This window comes from Cibotium barometz, chromosome 6 (assembly GCF_041138505.1).
Source record: "Cibotium barometz isolate CiBa-2024 chromosome 6, ASM4113850v1, whole genome shotgun sequence".
Taxonomy (NCBI): Eukaryota; Viridiplantae; Streptophyta; class Polypodiopsida; order Cyatheales; family Cibotiaceae; genus Cibotium; species Cibotium barometz.
Window position 1 is genome coordinate 4,141,655 of NC_141051.1, and position 26,510 is coordinate 4,168,164.

The 26,510-nt window shown below is 44.0% G+C and overlaps 1 protein-coding gene across 2 annotated transcripts in view; it reads left to right on the top strand.

Moving 5' to 3' along the window:
- The first annotated feature begins 6,963 nt into the window (after positions 1-6,963).
- LOC147637361 (putative beta-1,3-galactosyltransferase 2) overlaps positions 6,964-26,510 on the top strand; it is a 37,668-nt gene continuing 18,121 nt past the window's right edge. The window contains exons 1-8 of one of the 2 annotated variants that reach the window (XM_086799145.1): positions 6,964-7,744; positions 8,151-8,232; positions 8,306-8,370; positions 8,467-8,669; positions 8,808-8,871; positions 9,019-9,091; positions 9,205-9,325; positions 9,438-9,525. In XM_086799145.1, the coding sequence (XP_086655271.1) occupies positions 7,653-7,744; positions 8,151-8,232; positions 8,306-8,370; positions 8,467-8,669; positions 8,808-8,871; positions 9,019-9,091; positions 9,205-9,325; positions 9,438-9,525 (788 nt within the window). In that variant the 5' untranslated portion in view covers positions 6,964-7,652. Of the gene's footprint in view, positions 7,745-8,150; positions 8,233-8,305; positions 8,371-8,454; positions 8,670-8,807; positions 8,872-9,018; positions 9,092-9,204; positions 9,326-9,437; positions 9,526-26,510 lie in introns of both variants that reach the window. The other variant, XM_086799144.1, reaches the window with a different exon arrangement.

Consider the following 26,510-nt stretch of genomic DNA (forward strand, 5'->3'; position numbering starts at 1 on the left):
CCTCACTCTTGTAAAGTGTGGTCGTCATCCAAGCTTATTTAGTTACACAATGAAAACCACCATAATGATCATTTTTGCATGACACAATTATGGGGCACTAAGGGAGGTATGAAGAGTGACTAAATATGTGTATGAGCTAAGAGCGTGCAATGGTTAACTCAATGATCCATAAGCACACATGGAAAGAAGAAGAAGCCAATGAAAAAACCATGCACATTCTTTTTAGTTGGGATTAAAAATAGCCTATAAGCTATTGAATTAGGATGCTTTTTATGTATATCTCTCTCTCCCCAAAAGAATAGTCATTCCTATGACTAATTTCATAACATTTCAAGTCATCCTATAACCTTAAAACATTATGGGTGCCCATTTTGTCTCTTTACCTTTCTTTCCACCACTAACCATCAACCAAGACTTTTGACTATCTGGGTCCCTAATCTAGGACCAAAGATCTCCTCTTCCTTTATCTATTCAAGCCCCATAAACATTCACAAGCTAATAAGGTTCATCATCCACTTGGATTTCAATCACCAAAAATCTCCCTAAGGGGTAGGTATAATAATTATTGATCCTTGTGGTTATAATAATTACTTTAGGTTTAAGATCCTTGCATCACTTCACTATATCCATGTTGACCACCATAGAACACTCTCAATCCTTTAAAGTAGACCTTCCTCTTCTTTCTTATCAAATACATCAAGCTTCTTGTCATTCTATATTTTTCAAAGGGGTCCTTCTCCTTATCGTTTAACATAGCCCTTTAACATTATAAAAGCCCCCTTTCATTGAGAAATTATTATGGGACCCCTTATTCCCTACGAAGAGTCTTGCAACATCATGGTCTCATCTACCATTTGAATGTTGTTTCCAACCTTACTTTGACTCATAATAGTCACCATAGGATTAGCATCACTCTGTACATAAGAAGGATTACCATTCAAGTTATTGAGGATTTCATAGATATTTTGAGTAGAAGGATAGGGGGTTTAGTTGAGCTACTTCAAAAAGGGCCCTTCTTATTGCTCCTCTTGTGAGAAACCTTGTGCTAAAACCACCCTTCCTCCTAGGGCCTTCCTTGCTATTGAGCTCCTTTGATTTGAATGGAAGGATGTTTACTTCCATGAGTCTCATCTTTAGCCTTGGCCAAGAGGTGGAGGACTCTTCTACTAATTCATTAGTAGGATCCAAGTCTTTTTCTTTCCCTTTTAGATTTCCCCTAAGCCACCAATTGATTCATTTAACTCCCTTCGCTTCTCCTTTCCCATTAGGCTCCTTTGGTACCCTTAGGATCCCTACCACTCTCCTTGTCTCTTTAGAACACTTTTTGTCCTCTTTGTAAACTAGTCAATCTTTGAAATAATGACCAAATTTCTCACGATGGAAACAAGCACTAGCAAAAGATCCAAACCTAAGCTTCATCCTTAATTTTCCAAAGAAGCCTGATTGAATCTTCAATCTATCCAAAATTGGGAAAATAGTATCCCAATTTAGATAAACTTGTCTCTAACCTCTGCCCATGGAAGGATTTGGAAGGAGGAATAAACAGCAAGGCGAACCAAAGCCTTAACCAAATCACTAAGCGAGGGCCATAGCCATGGAGGGATATCCACAAATTGCATCCATATTGAGCATGCATGCGCCAAACCTTCATTTACATGAAAGAAGGAGTTCCAAGGAATCACAAGGATAAAGTTTTTTGAGAAAGTAAGGGAGCTTTGGCTAGTAAATTAGAAACCATTGAAGGTTATAACAACAAGATGTTGAAGAAACCTTTACCTAGATACAAATATATGTTAAACAAATCCTTTGTCTATAGCACATACTATATTTTGAATGAATTTTATCTATAGCTCTCATCTGTAGCGCATCCTTTTTGAGCCAAGCATCTAGTTATATTCTTAAGAGGATTCTACCCCAATGAAAAGGTGATACCATAGGAGGACATAAAAAGAGTCACCTATCAGTCGCCTTTGCCATATCATCATTGCCATTTTCTTTTTAGCTTGCTCTATGGAGGTTATTCCTTCCTATCCCCACCTTTCACATGAACAAAAGTAGCTTATACCAATCCAATGTGACCTATCCAACGTGATGCTTCAAAGATGCCTCCTCTAATAGAGACTGCACAAAGGACCTCATTATTTTCTCCTATTATCCACATTTACCTCTTTTCCCCCCATGTAAAGGGAATTGAAGAACTCACATCACATCTTCCCCAAATCCTCTCTTTCCTTCTATGTTTGATCCCCAAGGCCTTGGCTATGTAATAGTCTGAGTGTTGATTTGATTTTTTATATGCTTTGGAAAAATAAAGTTTTTTAGCATGTGTCAATTTTTTTACTAACACATAGACTAACATGTGAATTTTTATATTTTATCATAATCAAAATATATATCTCAAGTTCAACAAGTATGTCAATAGATTTTATATTAAATATTAGTGCATATGTTAATTGATTAACTTTATATATATATATATATATAGTAAAAATAATCTTTAATATTAACTTCAATATTTTTCCCTTATTTACTAAATAGTGATTTTATTCCTATAGAGGAAATAATTTTTTTCTTTTCCATTCTATAATATCTTGAGCTCATTTTCCATAAAGAAAACATTTTACTACATGGAGAATACAACGTCCTTTCTCAATTCCAATATAGGTAATTGCAATTTTATTATATAGAAAGGACAAGTTCTTATTGATTTACTACATAAAGGCCTCATTTCGTATATCAAAAATGCATAGTCCATCCGGTTCTCCGTGTAAAAGGTAGATAGATCTATTTGGGCTATATAGGAAATGCAATTTCCTATATAGATCTATTTGGGCTATATAGGAAATTTAATTTCCTATATAAAGAGGAGAAAGTCCTTTCATGTAAATTTGTAAAAAATTCCTAGTTACATAGTAACCTACTATATGAGGAATAGGCATTAAAGCTCCTTATGCATGATCCTCGTGTAGTTGCTTTAGCAACCACGTGAGGGGGAGCTAAAGAACGCCTTGCTTGGCATCTCTCAAAGTTGCTATTCAATAGACATGGTGGGTGTCTGTGTTGTGCAATGGCATTTGTTTTGCTCAGATAGTGCATTTGTTGTGAGTGATGGCTGGCATCAATGTATTTAATTGGTTGGTAGCAGAGGACAAGTTGCTCACAAGTTGGATGGTTCCAACTACCCTCTATGGTCATACATCATCAATGTGTCATGTTTTGGTTGTAAAAGGTTTATAAGATGTAGTTAGTGGTCATGAAGCTCGACCAGAGGAGCAATAAGCTCCTAGTGGTGAGGTGAATATCTTGATATATTCATGCCGTGAAAAACTAGTCTAGTTTTTCATACCAAATGGAACCCTTCCAGATCACTACACAAGCCTGTAGATCACTTTAGTGCATATTAATAATTGCTGATATGACTAACCAATCAATATCAACTATATGAATTTTTATTTTTTATAAAGAGAAAGAGAGAGAGACAAAAAGAGACCAAAGCATACATTGTCATCAATAGCCAATTACATCAACGGGTAAGCTCATTGGCTTATTATTCTTCTTTCAATTGGCTAACTAGTGTAGTAGTTACTCCATGAGTAAACATACTTACTCACTCATTGGTGATAAAAATGTAAGTTTGCATCATAGCCTCACCATCAACATCCTTCCAAGTATATCTTTGGATGGGGTGGACATGGTGGGCAAAAGCCTAGTCTGTGGTATGACCCTTTTCCTAAAAAAGGTGTAAGCACAATAGGCTGTCCTTAGTGTGACAACCATCCAAACCTCACTAGCAATGAGACCTTCTACAATACCCTCTTCACCATAAAATCCCACAATTCTCTAAAGAAGGTGAAGAACTTTTTCATTAACCTTGCAAGTCAATATAATTCTTTCACACCTGATTTTAACTTCAATAACAAATATATCAAGAGTTGCTTAACTCACTTTAAAGTACTTCATTATATATTTACTAGTAAGAGTATAAAAGATATTTATATATTTTTAAAAAACACATGGGATAAAGAATACATGGACATGTCCACTTCTTCATAATCATTTGATAAAGTCCTATAACAAGGAAAGTAACAACTAAGAAGCTACATTTTTTTAATGTATCAAATGAGGAACTAAGATTTACTCTCTTGTTTTAATGAAAAAAGAAACAATAATCACTCGCAGAAATCCCCACCTCATTTACTAACTAGCCTTTCCCATTCCTTCGAGAGGAACAATGACCATTGAACATTCATGCAACATCAAAAGCATCAAAACAATAGGTTCTCAATTTTTCCCATAACAAAGTCTTCTACCTCCGCGATCATGAAGTGTAACCCATTTTGGGATTAACAAGAGTTGCGACTATAATCTTACATCAAATAGCAAAGACAGAGACACCAAAATCATGTATGATCAATCTATGGAGCAACATTGTCCAAATCTGCAACTTGAATAGGCACCCAAAAATGGTCTCACAGAGTACTTATAGAGCGATTCACACTTCAAGAGCATGTGGCAACAAGCTAAAATGGATTTCCTACAAATGTATTTCATGTATATATTATGAAATTCATCATTATATAAGTAATAGGCCACTTATGAGCCTTGGGTGCCCGACCTTGTATATAAGCCGCTTTCTCTCATTATGTAATATACTCTCCCATTGTCATAGAGTCTTGCTATTACTAATCCTCTTGCTAATTACCTTCTCTAATGCATGCTAGTGAGTACGTATGAGTGATTTGAGGTGAGAGGAGAGATGAGGACCCATAGTGCAACGCAACGGTGTGACAATGCTCACACAAGAGATGGTAATGGATTGCTACCCATGGAGGTGTGGAGCTTTTGAAGCAGTGTGTGCTTGACCTCGTCCATGCCATTGGAAAGATTCCCACAATGATTGTAGCTCAAGAAGGTAAGCTTTTGTGAATGTGATTCTAGGAGTGATTGAAACAGGCCTTAACTACTTCTCTATTTATGTCTACCCTTATTCTAGTCCTCCAAGCAAACTTCTTGATTGGGATTAAGTTTTGAGTTAGTCTCTCATTATGGGAAATAACCTTCTTTATCATGTTGGATTATTCCTCCATTCGGTTCAAGATAGCATTTATGTTCACCCTTTCCATCTTAGACAATCCTCAATTCAGTTCAAGACATCATTTATGTTAAACCCTTCCATCTTAGGTAATCGCTAATTCAGTTAAAGACATCATTTATGTTCAACCCTTCCATCTTAGGCGATCCCCAATTTAGTTCAAGACATTATTTATGTTCAACCCTTCCATCTTAGACAATCCCCATTCTAACTATCAAGTTCTATCTTAAATAGCCTAACACCACTTGTGAGGCTCCAAATTACTCATTGGAAATTGCATTTAGCCTTAGTCACAAACAAGATAATAATTCATAAAATAAATATACATAAGAAAATTTTGCAACACTCTTGAAGCCTCTTTACACACAAGATCATGTGTAATATCCACATAAATTACTCATAGGAAATTACAGTCAAGCTTAATCACAACTGAAGAACAATTCAATAAATATACATAAGAAAAGTTTTCAACATTCTTCAAGCCTCTTCACACATAAGAGTGTTAAAACAGAAGAGCAATTCATAAAATAAATATGAAAAGTTTTCAACACTCTTGAAGCCTCTTCACACACAAGATAATGTGCACTATCTACATAAATATGAAAATAATATGTCACCACATAATGCCATCACGACATGCTCAAAATCACTTTGAACAATAATAGAAACAATGATTCACACAAGGCAGAATAATTATCCTCAAATGCATTTATTATTACATTGTTTTATACATAAGAGAAAAATGCATCCCACATCGAAAGAACAATCCATAAAATAAATGTACATAAGAAATGTTTGCAACACTCTTGAAGCCTATTCACACACAAGATCATGTGCAATATCTACATAAATATGTCACCATATAATTTTCATCATTTTAGAGGAAAGCATGATTAGGGTTATGATGAAACGGGCTAAATGAGAAGGCTTTGATTGCGATAGTATTATCATCTCATCAATTGTGCAAGTACATCATTACATAGCCAAAAGGGCTTGACCACAAGTTTAGTGTAAACTTGAGGTCTTTTCTTCATTCAGAGTCCTTACATGGACATTTTCTAGGTGGTCCTCTATTGCACACTCAAAGACTTTTTGATTGTGGGGTCTATGTGGGGGGTCTCCTTTAAAAAACCAAAGTGTAGTGGGGTCAAAGAAAAAGAAATTACTTAGTGGGGTCAAAGAAAAAGAAATTACTTCATGTAAATTGACTAAGTAAGAGCAGCTCATTTCAAAAACAGATGGACTTGGGTTTACTTAACCAACTTGCATTCTAGTGGAGTAAGTGCAAAATCATTAGTGGGGCAGGCTCACCTGCTTTGCTTTATTGATTTCCACAACTTTCCACAAGTCTATGTGGACACAACTCTTTGTAGGACAATACTAATCATTGTGGCTGATCACTGGTCAAAAAGACTTTGGTCTTCTATTTGGCCCCTCCTACTCAAGAGACGGGTTTAAATACTCTAGGAAACGACTCCCCTTGTTAATGTGTGGTACTTTGATGTTTATCCAGTAAAAATACTACACTAAGTGCACCTCCAGATCCTTTTGTGTTGTGTCTGATTGCACATGGACTTAGCCCTCACTTGCAAATGGGATGTCATTATTTGTATGTATGAAATCGTTGTCAAGAGGTTGGGAGGTCGATAAGAAGTGTTAAAAGCTTTACCTGTATAAATTTTATAATAAAATATACCTAAATAATTAATTAATTGATTTTCTTTTTTTAACTCATTGTTCTCATCATCATTTTTTTTTGGGGGGGCTCTTGGAAGGAAAATGTGCACCACGGTCCACACCCTCAAAAATGCAGTAGGAAGGACACTAGAAACTAAACACTCTTTTAGTCAGCAAAATCAAAATCAGCACTTATGGCATTCGTTTTCAACTGCCGCTTTCGATTCGTTTTCCCACTGATTCCCGTTTAGCCCATTTCGTCAAAAACCCCATCATAACCCTAATCACGCTTTTCGCTCCAATCATCTCTCTAACAGTAATTTTCATCATAATTTCCCCCAATTCACCTTGCTTCATGATCTGCCAATCGATAGCAACCCCAATTTAACCTAATCAGTGTGTCAAAACCAAGGATTTCTTATGTTTTCTTGTATTAATCAGCCCAATTACAGTCTTATTTCTTAGTCGTCATCTCTGATCTCTTTAGGGTTTTTTTTTGATGCGTTTAATATTGACTCAATGCATTATAGCTGATCCCAAATTTCATCATTCCTGTTGATCAAACTAATCATTGTGTTAAGGCAAGGCCATACTTAGTCGTTCCATTGAGCTTTCTAGGGTTTCCTGATGTAGGGAATGCCACATGCCATACAGATGCTAGCCACGGCCATTTAATTTGCCTAAGTGGATGTATCATGCCATGTGATACATCCCTTTAGGTATTGTGATGAAAGCATGCACTTGAAAATTGATGTTTTTCATGGGACATATTCAGCGTCAATGCTACTTGTGCACATGGTAACGATGGAGCTCTGGTGATCAAATTCTGGGCAGAAAAATAGAGATTGATAACACTGCATCGACGTGACTTTTGCAATCAGCAATGCCGGCCAAAGGATCAGGAGCATTGCCTTACAAATGGGTCATCCTTCTATGTGCAGCAAGTTTCTGTGTTGGCCTTTTCTTCACCAACAGGTTAGTCTCGTTGCTCTCATCTGAAGTGAAGTTGCAAGGTCTCTCATTGTCATTACACATGCACGTGCATGCACACAACATCCATCCCTTTCCTGAATACATGCAGGCTGGTGAGAATTTTTGCCTTCAGGCTACATGCATGCAGGGGGGGAGGTAGCATGGTGAATGGGTCAAGCACACTCTGCCTGCCGTGGTAGCCATCAATCCTTCACCTGTGCGCTTCCCACTAGGTTAGATACCTGGAGTTGTGATCAGCATTTCAATAGAGTGGCAAATGTGACCTTCTTGAAGGCACCATCTCAACATGCATATGCACATGGATGGGCACAAGCACGACCCCCACGTGCAAACCTATGCACTAGTCAATGGGGTTTGTCTGGCATAATAATTACTTGGGATGAAACAGAATGTGGATTCTTCCGGAGAATCAGAGCCTGCTGCAGTTGAATGAAGAGCAAAGTATGCGCATTGGTTGCGGACATAAAGCTGTAAGTCCCGAGATAAAGTAACTTTTTGCATATGGTGTTGATTTGTAACCCTTGCCGGTATTGCTTCTATCAGGAACATAGCAAATCGGAAACAAAGGCTACAATAGGGACTGATGTTGATGAGCAGAAATCTGTCGGGTCAGTTTATGGCCCCGTAATTTTGTGCACTTTCTTACTCTAACTATTCTGCTACAATGTTAACAAGTCATTACCAAAGTCAAGATTTGTTGCCAGATCGAAGGGGTCCAAGCTTCAGCTCGATTTGGACTTTAATGAAGACATTCAGTCAGATTTGCCAGATGCCTCTCCATTCGTAGATAGTTTCAGAAGTGAAACATTGGAAGGCCGCCATAAAGCATTTGTTGTGATCGGGATTAACACGGCATTTAGCAGCCGAAAGCGTAGAGATTCTGTGCGAGAAACATGGATGCCTAAAGGTGAGATCCTTAGGCCATGCAATTCAACATCAATGTGACCATACGCATGCCATCAGCTCAATTTAAGAAAATTAAGGAAGTGTCTGTGGATAAGTGAGATTGTAAAATTGTAGGCATACTTGATTGTTTGGAATTCAGGTGACAAGCTGAAGCAGTTGGAGGAAGAGAAAGGAATCGTTATTAGATTCGTCATTGGGCACAGGTCAAATGCACACCACGACATGTTGCTGTGTTTAGAACATTCATACATGCATACACGCATACATACAGTGCTGCATGCTACTCTTTGAGGTTGTTTATGTAAATTTAGAATAACTGGCCTACAGCTTTGTTTCTTGTGCGGTTGCAGCGCTACTGCTGGTGGGATTCTTGATCGGGCCATTGAAGCAGAAAGCAACCAGCATCATGATATCCTTAGACTGGTTAGCACCATCTAACCTTGTAGTTATTATATCCTTGCTTGTCATTATCATGGGTTTTCCTTGTTTGTGAACACTTGGGAAGATGCTAATGGGTTTGATGTGATGATAATCAGGGACACGTCGAGGGTTATCATGAGTTGTCTGCCAAAACAAAGCTTTATTTTGCTACAGCAGTTTCCATATGGGATGCTGACTTTTATATTAAGGTGGATGATGATGTGCATGTCAATCTTGGTAATGAATCAATTGAGACAAGAAGATCTGTGCACTGCATACTAAATTGACCATGTTATTTACTAATACGATGGTTATAGCAAGCTTATCATGATTATGTGTGCACCTGCAGGGGCTTTATGTAAGATTCTAATCAAGTTGCGAACTAAACCTCGTGTCTACATAGGGTGCATGAAATCAGGCCCGGTGCTTGCTCAGAAGTGAGTCTGCTCAAGCTTTCGCTCTTGGTATTGCTCTTAATGTTATTAGTGATCTTGGGCTTTGGATTCAGTTATGAGGGTTTGAGTGAAAAATGCACAAGGGTAGCTGTAGGATGCACTGCCAATGATGGGGATTTTGCACTCAGAGGCAGTAAATTGGCTTGTGAAAGTGTGGGGCAAGAAAAAGTCTTCAAATGAAGATTACAAGCATGTGGGCGCTCAGCAGTCGGTGCGCTCAAGTGATAAAACCTGCCTAAATATGGGTCGAACATGGTCAGGCATGGAGTCCAACCTGGGTAGCTCAAATGCATCAAAGAAAGCATCTTTGCTGGTCAGCTGCAGCAAGGTGTGTATGCTAAGGAGGCGCTTTACGGGTTGAACAGGACACATGGGCCTGGTACTAGTGGATTGAGGAGTCTGTCTCAAAAATTGGTTCCTCAAGGAGTCCCCTCAGATGCCATTCTTTATTGCTTCAGAGAGGGAGGGTGTCGTGTATGTTAACGATTATAGATCATCAGGAAAAGATTTGATATGTTCAAGAGCTACTAAAGGAGTTTAAGACAAGACATGGTGAACCCATGCATTATAACTGCTTAGGTGCTTATGGATTGATATCAGAGATGCAAGATAACATGTTTATCTCTTAGAAGAGGTACATTTCAGAGAGACATGAGGCATTTGTTACGGTTGAATTTAAGCTAGCTGTTAACCCAGCCACTGGTCAATGGTCAAGAAATGTTAAAGGGTCACATCACATGTCATTTTGGATCAAAGCACTTATTGTCTAAAAATAGCAGGTTGTGATTGGTAGTGGTCAGACCGGACACAATGGTCAAAGGGACAGCAAGGATTCATCTATTCAATCACTAAATTTACTTGGAATCGGATCAAATATCAAAAATAGTGTTTTTAAAAATAGTAAGTTGGTCCTAAGTGGGTCACCTAGTGTTTGGGATGCTAAGGGCAACACATGGTCAAAGTTTGGGCAAGATCCAAGGCTCTGACAAGGTGATTTATGATGCTTATGGGTGCATGCCAAGGGTTGGGCACCCAAGAGTGTTTCACACTGCAAAGTCAACGCAACTAAGCTGGACCGAGCATCTACATCAATCAAAGATGGGTTCCCAACATCAAATGAGCGAAACTTGATTGCATGATGGGGTCATAGCATTGGAAAATTGCAAGAGGGAAAGCTAGAATACAGTTCACACTTTTAGATAATGCAGTGTGTGGTCTATTGGAAGTTATATGCTAACGAATAAGATATTTCACACTTGTTGAGCTCTAGGCTATGGCTGTTAGAGCTTGCATAGAGCATCTTGAGTGAAAAAGAATGTTCTCTTGCTTGATTCTACATGCTTGAGTGAATTGGGAATAAGGGAAGAATGGAGCTTGTGAGCTATGGGTGCTGAACCTTAAATAAGCTATGAGCGATGACTAAGAGAGTGAATAAGAGAAGGGTGGGAGTTGAGAGAAGCTTTGTGAGATCCATTGGGAGAGAAACCCCTCTCATTGTGTGTATCTTGATAGATAGGGAGAGATCTAAGCCCTTAGGAAACACTTACATTGCAAGGAGAACAAAAAGAAACTTGTATTTACAGGGAAGTGTGAATGCCATATGGTGTTCACAAACGTGAATGACACATGGTGTTCACACTAGCCTTGATTGTGAACAATGAGTTTACCCATACTTAACACCTTGAAGTGAGCAGTGAGTCCTAGTCCAATAACTCTTTTGGGGTGAACACAGCACGTGCATTTAGATAGGAAAAGAGACTGTGAACTAGTAGGTAGGAATAGGAGGGATCCTTCATGGTGTTATCACTGCCCACAAATATATGGCACTAGCTCTTCTAGGTGACAAGCTAGAAGAGACCACACCACAACATTGCAACTGCATTGCGGCTAGTGATCACAAACTTCGGCAAAGACATTATTTGTGCATATTAAAATTTTTTTAAAGGCACCCTTGTCATTTTATCCGCTTTTTGTGAGAGAGAACCATTGCGAATGCCAATATCCTTCTTGCCTCCATCTAGGAAAAGGAAGCTCTACCTTCATCCCCTTAGCAAAGGAGCATTCCAATGCGACAACGGAGTGAGGGCGTGACGGATGAGCTAGCGCACCTACATCAGGAAGTTACATTTGTGGCTCGAAGGTAAGATTTGACGGCACTTGATTCGGCAAGGCTTAGGTAAACTCTTGACTTGCACACACCTTTATAGGATCCTCCCCCCATGGAGTGGCCAGGCTTCTTTACTCGACATGATATGTAAGAGGATACAACGTGCGGTGTATACAAGAGAATACTCACAAGGAGGAGGATCTTTCACAGCACAAAACTTTAAAACTCGTATTGCACAATAACAGAGACAGAGAAGACTACGGAATTACAGTAGTGATACAATAGTTGGCAATGCCCCACACTCGTGTGCTCCTGTGAAGGGAGCTTCGATGGTTGGTTTGAGGCTGTATACTAGCAGAAGCCAGGGAGTAAACTCACAGTGATGACTGATGAATTGTGTGGAGAAGAGACTGGCTATGTATCTTTATATACCTGTATACGTGGGGCGGCCATGACATGACCACGTAGGTCCGCAGGCATAGTCGGTGCCACCGGTTGTGGTGTAGACTTGGTCCTTAAAGATGTACTAGAAACTGCATAGTAATTTCCCCACCTCCCACGGCTATCCGAGCTCATCTTGGGTCCTGTTCGGGCCCCACAATGTCAGGACAAGGTGTCCAAGAGTAAAGTCTACCTACTCCATGTGTGGACCATTATGAGATAATGGTCTAGTGTAGCATGCAGCTTATTTGGCAATGTGCCAAATCTAATCCAAGCCATCTCTAAACCATCTGGCCTCTTAGACCACCTTCCCATATGAATACGGGAATGTCGAGCGCCCTGGCTGCTCAACCATGGCTACTCATCATAATGGGGCCTGTACAAACATGAGCTAGCCAGTGCCTGGACAATACAATATGAGGGTGAATCATTGATATCCAACAGGATATTTCCCTAGCAGTCCTAGGTTTTGGCAGAGGAATTGTACTCATCTTTTTAGTAGGCCCTTAGGCCGACTGATCCTATTCCCCGTTGCGGATTTCAGCAGTTAATTGCTTCAAGAGGTGATGATTATTGGTTTTCACGATCACCAATGGCACATTGACTCTCCTCCGGCCAAAGTGGATTGACATCATCCATACCCTCCACGACCAGTGGGGGAAGCTTTAGGGCGGTCATGCGTGTAACACGCTTGGGAAGCGCGGGAGTGGGTGTGCATCGCTTGACCATGGTCACAATTAAACATTTCGGCATTTAATCACAACCACTAAATAATCCACAAAGCTGAAAATAAAAGTTGCACATATAACACCCCATAGAGACCGGAGTGGGCCGATTCCCCCCTTGGAGTATTTCATTATCCAAGGAGAAATATAACATGTACAAGCTTTGAGGGCCTTACTCTCCCCATGGGAGATGCTGGATTATCCATATACAATCTTAAATCTGTTCTTCATCCAATATGGCTATCCAACATGTCCTTCCATAGGCGCACAAACATGTTTAAACAGCCCACATGGCTCTTCCATACGCGCATAAACTTGTTTGATAGCCCATTTGGCTCTTCCACAAGCACATAAACCTATAAACCAGCCCATGTGGCTTTCCATGAACTCATAAACCTATAAACTAGCCCATGTGGCTCATTCATGAGCTCATAAATGTGTAGACTAGCCCATGTGGCTCATCCGGGAGCACATAAACCAATATAACAGCCTGTATGTCGCATCCATGAGCGCCAAAACCTGTAAACCAACCCATGTGGCTCATCCATGAGCGCATAAACCAATATAACAACCTCTATATCGCATAAAACCAGAAATTTCAGCAAGCTTTAGGATTGTTTTGCTGAAAAACAGCCATCCAGGTAAAACTTGCTTGAAGCTCAAACTCACCCAAGAGATATCTCTCTCTGGTTCAAAATAAGCAAGAAAATGCTACAATGCCATGTGTAGAAGAGCTGAATTGACAAGTGTGAGGACACTTGTCTCACTTTTATCCTCTTATTTGCCACATGTCCCAAATCCAAAGACCAAAAATTCCACAATCTCCAGCTCTAAAAATATCTCAGATGATAGCTAATTTCACAATGGCGCTTTGGCAATACTCGGTCTCTATCAAGTCTGGAGGTAATGACGTGAACAGAAATTCCATTGGAGATTGCCGAAATAGCAACTTTCCCTAAAATTTGGAGATGATCTCTTTGTGTTCACATGAGAAATACATGTAAACACCATGTAGAAACTTGTTTCATTGCTCGATCTCTCCTAAATCCTCAAGAGTTCGCCATACATACTTTCCACTTGACACTTGAGCTTCAAAGCCCATTTTTATGTCCAAGAAACCGTCTCGAGTGCCTGGACCATGCTACAAACACTTGGTCCTCTGTACAGGATAATCCCCCATTCTCAAATCTTGTACATTCTTGACCTTTTGGGCATCCAAAGCCCATCCACACACATGAATTGTGAAGATGCCCAAAATGGTGACATTCACCCCAACTTAAAAGTTGTCCTCAACTTTAAAGCTTCAAACCATATCTCAAGATATAACCATGTCCCAAAATAAATGGGCAAGAATTCCATGAAAGATATGCTAGACACAGGCACAAGAGCCAAATGTGTCTTAATAACCAATATCAATGAGATATATATATGCCAATGAAAATCGCCAACCAGGTGCTAAGACACTTAAACAAGTGTAATGCACAAGAAACTAGTGTGTCACATAGAAACGTGTGCTATGCACACAAACTGGTGCCATTCGAGAGCACAAACCATGGTGACAGAAAAGCTGGTTCTCCATGGTTCAGGCAATTCTTTCTCCCAATCCCAACAGTCCCCATGTTCTCCCACACAATCCCAACTCTGATCAATGAGCCCGGTGTGGAAACAATGAAGCACTCACTCCACAATCCCAACACAAATCCACGCGTATGGTGGAGTGTTCATTGAATTGCTCTGTCACAATCCCAACATGAATCTACATGTATGGTGAGATGAACAATGATTCTCTTGGCCTCCGTATGGGGAGAGAGTGATTCCAATATGGCTGAAAAAATCCATGTCCCAAATAAATGGGCGAGACAAAACAGTCCCATAAGTCCAGATATCATAATCATGTCCCAAGTAAATGGGCGAGACAAATCAGCCCCATAGGTCTAGATATCATAATCATGTCCCAAGTAAATGGGCGAGACAAATCAGTCCCATAAGTCCAGATATCATAATCATGTCCCAAGTGAATGGGTGAGACAAAACAAATCTCCTGCCACCAACAAGGCTTCCGTCCACATGACCCTTGGCATTAGACATAAGTCCCGTGCCAACAAGGCGTCATGTCCACTCTACCACTTGCACTCCGTGTTGGTTGTCACGTGCATCCCGCACTTGGATGCCACGTAGACATTCTGTACAGAAGGTGCAGGACCTGGGATGGTGAACTGGTCCCATGTGAGCCCAGTCCGGGACGAGTCAGCCAGGGATCCATCTCAGTCGTCCGAGGTCAGGTGTGCATTGTCCTGCACATGAGTCCAAGGTCAGGTGTGCAATGTCCTGCACAAGAAGCAGTGCCAGTCCGCGCTGTGAGTCTCCCTCTGGAATGATGTCAGATGTGCTGAGTATCTGGTTTGCAACTGGATGCCAGGCCTCTGTAGGCATGTAGGTTGCATGTAGAGATGGGGCCAGCCCATAGGGCTACCCCAGTGTAGGTGTTTGCATTGGCATAATTAGTATGGGCATGGGGGAGGCATAGAACCACCCCCAAGGGGCCAGGAGGGCCCAAGACTATGCCCACCAGCCAAGGCAAGGGCTGGAGGGGCAGTCGGCCAGCTCCAGACCCTCTGGACAGGCAGCCGACAGAGGGTATAAGCCCTGGACAGAAGGCGGCCAGGTGTGGGGGGCAGTCCCACACCTATGCGTTGAATGCCCAGCAGCCAGGAGGCTGTCCAGGGGTCATGCGCAGGCTGGACAGGCTCCAAACAGGTGTGAAAAACACTTTATTAAAGTGTGAACACATTTAATTACAAGACTCAGTCGTGGGTCTTCAGTAAACCAGCCGACTGCATGTTTTGGGAAGTATAAAAGCCCAGCCCATAGTTTCATTAGAAGCATCTCTCATAATTCACCAAGAGCCTCAAGCATACAAGGGCCAGGACAGCCAAGGGTTTGCTAAAGCTAAGGGGTGAAGGACTGAAGGTCAAGGGCAGGTTTTCCAGCCAAGAAAAGGTCAAGTACTTTGTATTTGTTTTCAGATTTACATCATTCTAATAAAGCAAATACACCATCCGTGGTGGGGGCCCTACAGAGGGTAATTGGGACCCAATACTGTGTCCTTCTCCATCTCCCCCCTTCTCTCTATTTTTCTGCACATAGTCTTTCAGTTTGTGCGTTAATTCCGTCGCGAAAAGAGTGCTGATTTCTGAGTTTTGAAGTACCGATCCTTCTCCGAAGCTTCCGCATATTACAGTGGTATCAGAGCCTACTTCAAGGACGAAGATTCAGCAAAGAAAACCAGAAAATTTTTCGCTCGTGTGGTTGGTTTTTAGACGCCGGTGGACTACCCCTTTCGGAGTGACTCCTGTCCCTCGAAGGACGGTTGGTTCTTAGCCTCCGGAAGCCTCCGGAAGTCTCCCACACAGATAGTGGATGGTCAGATTGCGTTCCGGAAAGGAATTGCAGATTCCCGCTATGGCGAGCTTTGGCGACGAGAGAGAACCAGAACCATGGGACCAGAGTGCACCAGGCAGCCCAGCTAGGGCACCCGGCTTGAGTGTACAAGACATGTTCCAGCAGATGATGCGAGCAATCGCAGACCAGACAACCAAGTTGGACGAGCAGAAGGCGCGGATTTTGGCTCTGGAGGAGCGTTCTCGCTCTCCAGTGTCGCGTTTTCCATCTCCTCCTCCCTCTCCTTCCGTACCCCAGATACCAGATCCTCGTCACAGGGACCCTCTCGAGGGGTCACAGCCGCAGTCAAGCTCCTTGCTTGAGAGGCAGATACGGGCATTGGAGATTCGACAACGAGAAGACGAAGCCATGCGACGAGTGGAACACGAGCGTTACCTCCAAGCTTTGGACGCCAGATTGACACCGGCGGCGCCCTCGAATCATTTTCCCGAGAAAATGAACTTCAGTAAGTATAATGGTAAACTCGATCCCACTACTCTGTATTCATGGTTACATCAATTTGAAGCTTACTTTGCCGCAGTTAGGAAATCAGATATTGACAAAGTGATCTTAGCCAGTTGGTATTTGGAAGGTGAGGCCATTCCTTGGTGGACTCAGTGGGCTCATGCCCACACCAGATCAGGTATGGCAGCTTATGGGTGGGACGAGTTCGTCCGTGACCTTAAGCAGCGGTTTTTACCGCCCCACTACCTTGAGCGACTCGAAGACGAGTTCAGGGGTGCGCGTCAGAATGCGCAACCAGTCCTTCAGTTTGCCAATAGAATTTCGACCTTGTGTCTACAATTAGGCTTATCTGATGCGGACAAGAAAGGGCAGTTTTTGTATGGCTTGGACACGCACATCCAATGGGAGGTGCGTATGTTTAGACCAGCCACCTTTGAGGACGCACTCTCGCTTGCGCAGAGTGCAGAAATGAAACACAATGGTGGCAAGCCCAAGACTTCCCAGCCGGCTTCTCCCAAGGCTAACGCCTCGGGGGGCAAAAGCCAGAACCAGACGGGGTCTTCCCCAGGACAGAGCCCGGGAGCCTCTGGCTCCAAGAACTCGAACAATGCGTCTAAGCTTACTCCAGACCAGAAAGCGGAGGCAGGCAAGACAGGTGGCAAGTTGAGTGCTGAGGAGCTTGCTCAGTACAGGAAGGAGGGTAGATGTTACTTTTGTCACACAAAAGGACATACTTCTCGGGATTGTCCGAAGAAGCCTCCAAAGCCCGCCGCCGCCTCCACAGCTTCAGTGGCGAGCACAGCTCCCACACAGACCCCAGTGGCTACCCCTAGTTCTTCAACCCCCGGTGCTTCAGTTGGAGCAATTATTAGCCGGGAGCTCGAAGATAAGCAGAAGGGCGCCCATGACCAGGAGTATGAGCGCAACGAATTGCTCAAGTCCTTTGGCTACATAGGTGGCCAGAGAGTCGTTGTCTTGTTTGACAGCGGCAGTACGGAGGATGTGATCACGGAAGAGGCCGCTAGGCGTGTCCGCTTCGAGCTGACTCCGGTGGACAAACAAGTTGAGGGATTTAGCACAGGTATGACAACGAGCGTCAAGTATGAAGCTCTAGGTGCTAAGTTAGTCATTCAGGGCATAGAGTTTGTGCGTGACTTTATGGTTGCCCCTCTTGTAGGAGCAGACATAATTTTGGGTATCCAGTGGTTTCACAAGTTCCTTCCTGATGTCAAGTGGGACAAGCACACGTTCCAGATTGATCGGAATGTGTCAAACACCCCTGTGACCATTAAGTGTGAGCCAGGTATTCCAAACTTTCCGCTCATAAGCCACTTGCAGGCTAAGCGAGCAGTCAGGAAAGGCGCACAATGTGCGATGATTTACGTCCAGACAGCCCAGACGGTGGCCAGTGCTTCCGAGAAGTACTCGGTTCTCCATGAAAAGTTCCAGAAGATTTTTCTTCGGGACAGTCTCCCTCCCCAGCTTCCCCCGTCCAGACCGGAGGATCACAAGATTGACCTCCTCCCAGGCTCGGAACCCCCGAGCAAGTTTCCGTATCGCCTTTCTAAGGCAATGGAATCGGAGTTGGACCGCCAACTCCAAGAATTGTTGCAAGCTGGCTTCATCCGCCCCAGCGTGTCGCCATTTGCAGCACCGATCTTATTTGTCAAGAAGAAAGATGGGTCTTCTCGGTTGTGTGTCGATTATCGTGCACTCAACAAGCTGACTATCAAAAGCAGATTCCCGATGCCTCGAATTGACTATATTCTCGAGAGGCTGAATGGAGCTAAGGTGTTCTCTAAATTGGATTTAAAGAGTGGGTACCACCAGGTTCGGATTGTTGAGGGGGACATCCCCAAGACAGCTTTCCGTACAGAACGGGCCCACTATGAATTTTTAGTCATGCCATTTGGTTTGACGAACGCCCCAGCTACATTTAACCGCATGATGATGCGTATTTTCCGGGAGTTGATTGGAGTGTGTGTGTTCATATTTTTGGACGACATACTCATATTTTCAGCTACAGTTGAGCAGCATGACATTGATGTGGAGAAAGTCCTTAGGTTGCTGGAAAGCAACGAGCTCTATGTCAATGAAAAGAAGTCAGAATTTTATCTGTTCCAGGTGCATTACTTGGGATATATAATCAGTGCCGAAGGCATTCGACTTGATCCGGCTAAAGTGGCCGAGATTGTTAACTGGGAAGTACCTCAGACTGCTTATGACATTAGATCATTTGTGGGTATATGCCAGGCATATTCCACCCACATTGATAAGTTTTCTGATCTCTCGGCAGACCTCACCGATCTGCTAAAGGGAGTGAAAACAAGGAGGCAAAAGATTCGAATGACTCCACGAGCGTTGGAGGCATTCCAGAACCTCAAGGTGGCTTTGTCAGAAGCGCCTTGTTTAGCCCTTGCCTCGTGGGACGAACCATTTCAGGTGATCACCGATGCGAGTAACATCGCAATTGGCGGTGTATTGCAACAGAATGGTCATCCAGTAGCTTACATGTCTCGTAAGTTACTGCCCGCCGAAAAGAATTACTCAGTCTACGATCGTGAACTCCTAGCAGTCATTCAGGCCTTGAAACATTGGAAACATTTCTTGTATGGCCGTGACTTCGAGGTTCGCACTGACCATCAGGCATTGCGCTGGATTCAGACGATGCCCAGTGCACAGTGGAGTGATCGACAGCACCGCTGGAGTCAGATATTCCAGCAGTTTGGTGGCATGATTGAGTACCTTCCAGGAAAGGCCAATCCAGTGGCCGATGCTTTGAGCAGGAAGGGACAAGTATCTGCGATTCAGACCACTAGACTGGACCTTGTTGGTACAGGACTAGAAGACATGAAGCACACGTACGCGGATTCCGAGGAATTCGGTACACAGTGGGAACAGGCATTGGATGCCACAGGACCATGCCATTTTCTGATACGCGATGGTTGGCTTTACTACAAAGGCCGACTGTGCGTCATGAAATCATTCCGGGCAGCTCTTCTCCATGATGCCCATGACGCCATTACAGGTGGTCATAGGGGCATGAATTCGACTCTGGAGAAGTTAGAACGGCAATACTATTGGCCAAAGATGAGGCGTGATGTGTTTACTTATGTACAACGCTGTGACATTTGTCAAAAGGTGAAAGCTCCTCGTGGAAAGAAGATAGGGTTGTTACAGCCTTTGCCAATTCCTGAGGGTCCTTTCCAAGACATTTCGATGGACTTTGTCACAAATCTGCCTCCCAGTCCGAGTAAGCGTAATACACAGTGTTTGACTATTGTTGACAGGTTCAGCAAATTTGTGATGCTTATTCCTTGCAGGGCCAATGTGACCGCCGAAGATGTTGCCCAGCTTTTTATTCGGCATTGGTACCCGGTTGGTGGGATTCCTAGGACCATAGTGTCAGACCGAGATGCCAAGTTTACCAGTCATTTTTGGAGGGCATTGTTTGATAATTTTGGTACTAAGTTGAATTTTTCCAGTGCATTCCACCCACAGACAGATGGCCAGACAGAGATATACAACCAGTTGGCCTTTGATGTGCTGAAGTGTTATGTCCACGATCAGCAAGGTAAGTGGGAATCGTTTTTGCCTTTAGTTCAAGCTGTTCTGAATGACTCTTTTTCTTCAGCTATTGGCAGGACTCCATATGAGGCAGCGTTTGGAAGGCCTTTCCAGTCGTTGTTAACCAGGACCTCGTCTTCAGTACCGGAGGCGAACAGAGTGACGGAGTCTTACCAGGAGATACTAGAGTCCGTTAAAGACAGATTGGCTAAAGCGCAAGAGGCCTACACTCGACAGGCCAATAAAGACCGAAGGGACATGAAGTTTTCGGAAGGAGATTGGGTATATCTTCGGATTATGAAGCAAAGATTAAAGCAGGTGGGCAAGCGATGCCCAAAGTTGTCTTTCAGGAGCTTCGGACCATTCCCCATCCGGAAAAAGATTAATGAGGTGTCTATGCAGTTAAAGCTACCTCCGAGTTGGACTATGCACGATGTATTTCATGTCAGTTGGTTAAAGCCATATGCAGGTCCACCCCCTTCAGAGGTCAAAGACGAAGCGGAACCAGACATCATTGATGAAGCCGAAGTAATGGTTCCAGAACAGATCCTTCTGCACCGTTTCAAGCATGGCTCAGGCCGAAGACTACGACAGTTCCTCACGAAGTTTCAGGTCCGAGGAACTCATGAAGCGGTATGGCTCGACAAAGAATTTTTCGAAGACTATCCGGCTTTATTGACGGATTATTTGGAGGCTATGCAGCTTCCGTCAAGTTAAGCAGAAGGGGATGTCACGTGCATCCCGCACTTGGATGCCACGTAGACATTCTGTACAGAAGGTGCAGGACCTGGGATGGTGAACTGGTCCCATGTGAGCCCAGTCCGGGATGAGTCAGCCAGGGATCCATCTCAGTCGTCCGAGGTCAGGTGTGCATTGTCCTGCACATGAGTCCAAGGTCAGGTGTGCAATGTCCTGCACAAGAAGCAGTGCCAGTCCGCGCTGTGAGTCTCCCTCTGGAATGATGTCAGATGTGCTGAGTATCTGGTTTGCAACTGGATGCCAGGCCTCTGTAGGCATGTAGGTTGCATGTAGAGATGGGGCCAGCCCATAGGGCTACCCCAGTGTAGGTGTTTGCATTGGCATAATTAGTATGGGCATGGGGGAGGCATAGAACCACCCCCAAGGGGCCAGGAGGGCCCAAGACTATGCCCACCAGCCAAGGCAAGGGCTGGAGGGGCAGTCGGCCAGCTCCAGACCCTCTGGACAGGCAGCCGACAGAGGGTATAAGCCCTGGACAGAAGGCGGCCAGGTGTGGGGGGCAGTCCCACACCTATGCGTTGAATGCCCAGCAGCCAGGAGGCTGTCCAGGGGTCATGCGCAGGCTGGACAGGCTCCAAACAGGTGTGAAAAACACTTTATTAAAGTGTGAACACATTTAATTACAAGACTCAGTCGTGGGTCTTCAGTAAACCAGCCGACTGCATGTTTTGGGAAGTATAAAAGCCCAGCCCATAGTTTCATTAGAAGCATCTCTCATAATTCACCAAGAGCCTCAAGCATACAAGGGCCAGGACAGCCAAGGGTTTGCTAAAGCTAAGGGGTGAAGGACTGAAGGTCAAGGGCAGGTTTTCCAGCCAAGAAAAGGTCAAGTACTTTGTATTTGTTTTCAGATTTACATCATTCTAATAAAGCAAATACACCATCCGTGGTGGGGGCCCTACAGAGGGTAATTGGGACCCAATACTGTGTCCTTCTCCATCTCCCCCCTTCTCTCTATTTTTCTGCACATAGTCTTTCAGTTTGTGCGTTAATTCCGTCGCGAAAAGAGTGCTGATTTCTGAGTTTTGAAGTACCGATCCTTCTCCGAAGCTTCCGCATATTACATTGGTACTCTGACCACACACCTTGGATGAGAGGTGGGCTCAAGTAATAAGATAAAACAATCACTCACGCAGGCATATATAGCCTAGTGTTCCATAAACATTTCTGGTACACATAGTTTATAGGCATTTTTGCCACCAATAGTTTGTAGGCATTTCGGCCACCAGCTCACACTACCCTCTCAAGTGCCACTGAGGCCAAAGATTCTCCACTCAGCAAAGACGGCAACTGTGAAGACTCTCCCTTAAAGACTTGGCTGTATACTTCCTCTGTTTGTGCATGTGTCCTAATGCAATGAAGCACCCTTGGTGTGTGGTCAACTAGAGAAATGAAAAAATCTGAGACGTGCACACATGCATCTCCTTCAAACTCATCTTCCGGTTGAAGCCTCCTCTTGGGATTGCTCCTTCAAGGTCCTTGGACAATCCTTCGTGATGTGCTCTATGGAGTCACACTTGAAACATTGACCGGCCAGTCGTTTGGTAACTCCTCCTAACAGAGTCGCGTTCGTGACTCCTCCTGTCACCAATTGGCCGACCATTTGGTCCATTCCCACATTTTTGCGTCTCGTTCACTTGAGGCCAGGCCGGTGTCTCATGTGAAGAGGCCAGTATTTTGCTGACATGGACGGGAGCCAGACTGGTGCCACCCGTGTGTTAGCAGGATGGTGTCGTATGGACGGGAGCCAGAACAGTGCCACCCGTGTATGACCTGGACTGTGTTCGATCCATGGGACTGTCACGCCATGGAAGAGCCAGTATTCGTGCCGTGTTTTACCTATGGGACTGTCACACCTAGGGAAACTCGTGCCTGGAACTGTGTCTTACCTATGGGACTGTCACTCCATAGGAAGACCAGGTTTTCATGTTTTATGTCGTGCCAGTTTTGTGCCGACAGATATTTTGTACATGTTCCATGAACGGGAGATATGTCCATGTTACTTTTTGCACATGCACACATACTTTGCATGTTTGAAACTGTTTTCGCATGACATGTATTCGTGTGTTTGCCTGCCTGACGTGTTACTTACTGAGCGGGGACGCCTGCCAGTGAGTCGTGAAGTGTGCCCTGTATTCTGACAAGTTTCAGTGCATGTGAACAGGTGGTAAGTATATCGCACATGTTTGTTTTAATGTTTTAAATACTAACCCTTTGATTTATAAGGTTAGGGGTCCACACTTATTTAAAAGTGGGCACCCCCTTTGGGCACCCACTTTGGGGCCAAGGTGGGGAGCCTCACTTTTAAGTGAGTGTGGGGGTGGGCATGGTCACCAACCCCCACTAGTCCCCTTCATGCATGCGTGGGAATCTCAAGTATTAACTCCCTCTTCAAACCTTACAAAAAAACATCACCACCTTTCGTAAGGGAGGACTCGCTTCCTTCATCGTGGAGAAAGACAGGCCGGCGACCCTCTATCTTCGGTGTAATCTCTCTCTCTGTACGGCTGTACCACAGCAGGCGGTTTCTTCTGTACGGCTGTACCACAGCAGGCGACTGCCTCTCTCTACAGGCGGCTGGCTGCAACCATCCCTTACAGGCGACTGCCTCTCTCTCTACAGGGGGCTGGCTGCAACCATCTCCTACAACAGCAGGCTGCGCTCCATTCCTCTACAGGCGGCTGACTCTGTTGCTGGCCGCGCTGGTCATCCTGTGGGCTGCTCTTTCATCTACAGCATCTGGCGGCTGTTACACCTCCCAAGGAAGCGACTGTTTCTCCCTCCACTCTACAGGCGACTGCACCATAGGCTGCGCTGCCCCCTACTCAGCACTGGAGTTACCTGCAGGCTGCATACTACACCCTCCTTCCTCTCCAATAGGCGGCTGCCTACCCTGCACAGCAGCTGCCACCTTTTGAGGGCTACGTTTCCCTTCCTACAGTCAGCCGGCTCTTTGCAACCAGGCGCTTCCTAGTGGCTGTTTCTCTCATACTCTCAGGCGGCTGAATCTTCATCAGTGGTACTTGTCTTGGTGAGTCTTTACGAGGCTACTCTTTCTTCAACAAGGGTGGTTTCATCCTCAGCAAACCACAAGTATTGGTTTCCTATCAACCATCTACAAGTAAGTGATTTTCAGATTTGAGTAAAGCATTTATATGTTTAAATCTGGTAAAAGATTCGTCGTGCTCGGCCTACACCCGTTCGGTGCCGGGTTGTCCAAGCTATATGGGCGAACCTCGGTCCAAAGGTGCTGAGATCGGGAGAGCCAGGCGTTAGTACGAGAGCGCCTGTCTGTGCGTGGTCTCGGAACACCAGTGTGGTGCTCTCCGCGGAGTCCAGTGAAAGCACAGGACCGTAGCGATTGGACCACACTAGTGGTCAATCTGCTTCGAGCTTCTACATCGAAATTCGAGCTATTTGTTTAGTACTGTTTTCATATGTACATGGACATGATCTGGTTCTCAGAACCCATGGAGCATTGTATTCTTTAAATACTCCCAATAAATATATCATATATTGAGGGGGGGGTCGGCCCGTTCCGGCCCCAGTGCTGGTGTCCTTCTTTCCATTTCTGTTCATTTAAATTTCAAGTTGTTTTAAGTTGTCCATTTCATATTTGTGGTTTTAAAAGTTGTGCTATTAAACGGGTAGGTGTCCAACTGAGTCTTTCCCACTTGACGGGATCGGTTTCATTGGTATCAGAGCACGGTTGTTTCCCTCTTCCTAGTGGGGAAACGAACCTGTGTATTGGACATCCCGCTTTTAGCAAACTTTGAACACAATGGACAGCCAAGGCAACCCTTTGGAAGTACCAAATTCGAGGGGTCCCTCTAGTGCTTCTCGTGGGTCTGATGCCCTGCGAGGTAGACACAAGCCTCTTGAAAGGGTTCTTGATAGTGAATCCAAAGGTCAACTGTCTCCAGGAAAGACAGTTATGCTTGAACAAGACCCTGATGCTATGAGGGCTGAAATGGAACATATGAGAAAACTTTTGCAGGCTCAAGAGCAAGAATTGAAGTTTTTGCATGAAGATCCTCATCTACAAAGTGCTATTGAAGCCAGGAAGGCTGATGCTATGGTTGATGTAACCTTTGAATCTATGGCTCGTGAAGTGGGCAAGAAACCAAGAGAGTTGGCACTTGCCTATCTCCTTCGCAAAGGTGATATCAAAGAGGGGGATGACGGAGAACTAAAATTCAGAAATCCACCTCGTTTGAAGCATGGAGATCCTGCATCCCAGAGGCTGAAATCTTATATGCAAAAGGAAGAGGTGACTGTCACCTCTCGACATGCATCCTCTCCCCAAGGCACTAAGCCTGACAGAAATATGTATGCCAGTGCTCATGGAGGGCACGAAAGTCACATGCATGCAAGATATGTATCTCATGGTGACAGGTCTGCTTCTAGAAAAATTTTGCCTTCTGAGTTGTCTCATGGAGAGTCACATGCATCTGAGCTTCGAGTTCGTGGAGCACATGCCACCGTGCCCCATGAAGCTTCTATGACGGCCCATGGAGCCCATGCAGACAGGGCTACCCCGTTGGATAAGGGGAAAAGAAAAAGAGAGGACCATGAGCCTCATGCCAGGAAGCTCAAGGAGTTCAAAGCAGGTGATAAATCTGTCAAATTTGATGTCTTTCATGGTGAACATGATGCCTCTAAGGTGCTAGCGTTTGTGGCACAGTTCGACATTGCTTTTAGCGATGAAGACTTTACAGAAAAGTCGAAGGTGCGCCATGCTAGTATGTTTCTGAAAGGCACTGCTGCTCATTGGTGGATCACCGAAAAGATCACCAAGGATCCCATCTCTACTTGGAAGGAATTCAAAGATAGATTTTATGCTCAGTTCTTGCCACCCAATGCAGAGCAAACTCTCACTCAAAAGTGGGACAGGCTGGAACAAAAAGATAATGAGTGTGTGCAACAGTATGTTAATAAATTCTGGAAAGTGTTGCTGGAAGTGACTCCCTTCATGCTAATCACAGAAGATGAAAGAAAGAGGAAGTTTCGTTCTGGATTGCAACCTGCTTATAGATCGGGTATTGAATTACACCCAAAACATACGTTGCAACAACTCACAGCTTCTGCCCTTGCTACAGAGCAATTGGTGCTCAAGATCAAGCAAGATCAAGGAGGTTCCAAGGCAAAGGACAAGGCTGCCCCAAATCAGCAAAAGGGTGGACAGCCACCTAAAAAGAGCTTTCGGGAGCCTTACAAGGGTGGTAAAGCTGAAAATAAAGAACAGGGCCCAAGAAAGAACAAATTTGGATTAACCCCGGAGCAAAGAGAGCAATATGCTAAGGATGGAAAATGCTTTTCTTGTGGTAGCAAAGACCACATGTTCCGGCAATGCCCAGATCGCAAACCAAAGCACGAGGACAAGCATACTAAAGCAAATGTTCATGCAGTTCCTGATGTGCAAGGTAATACAGGTCATGATGCTAAAGAGAGAATGGTTTGCA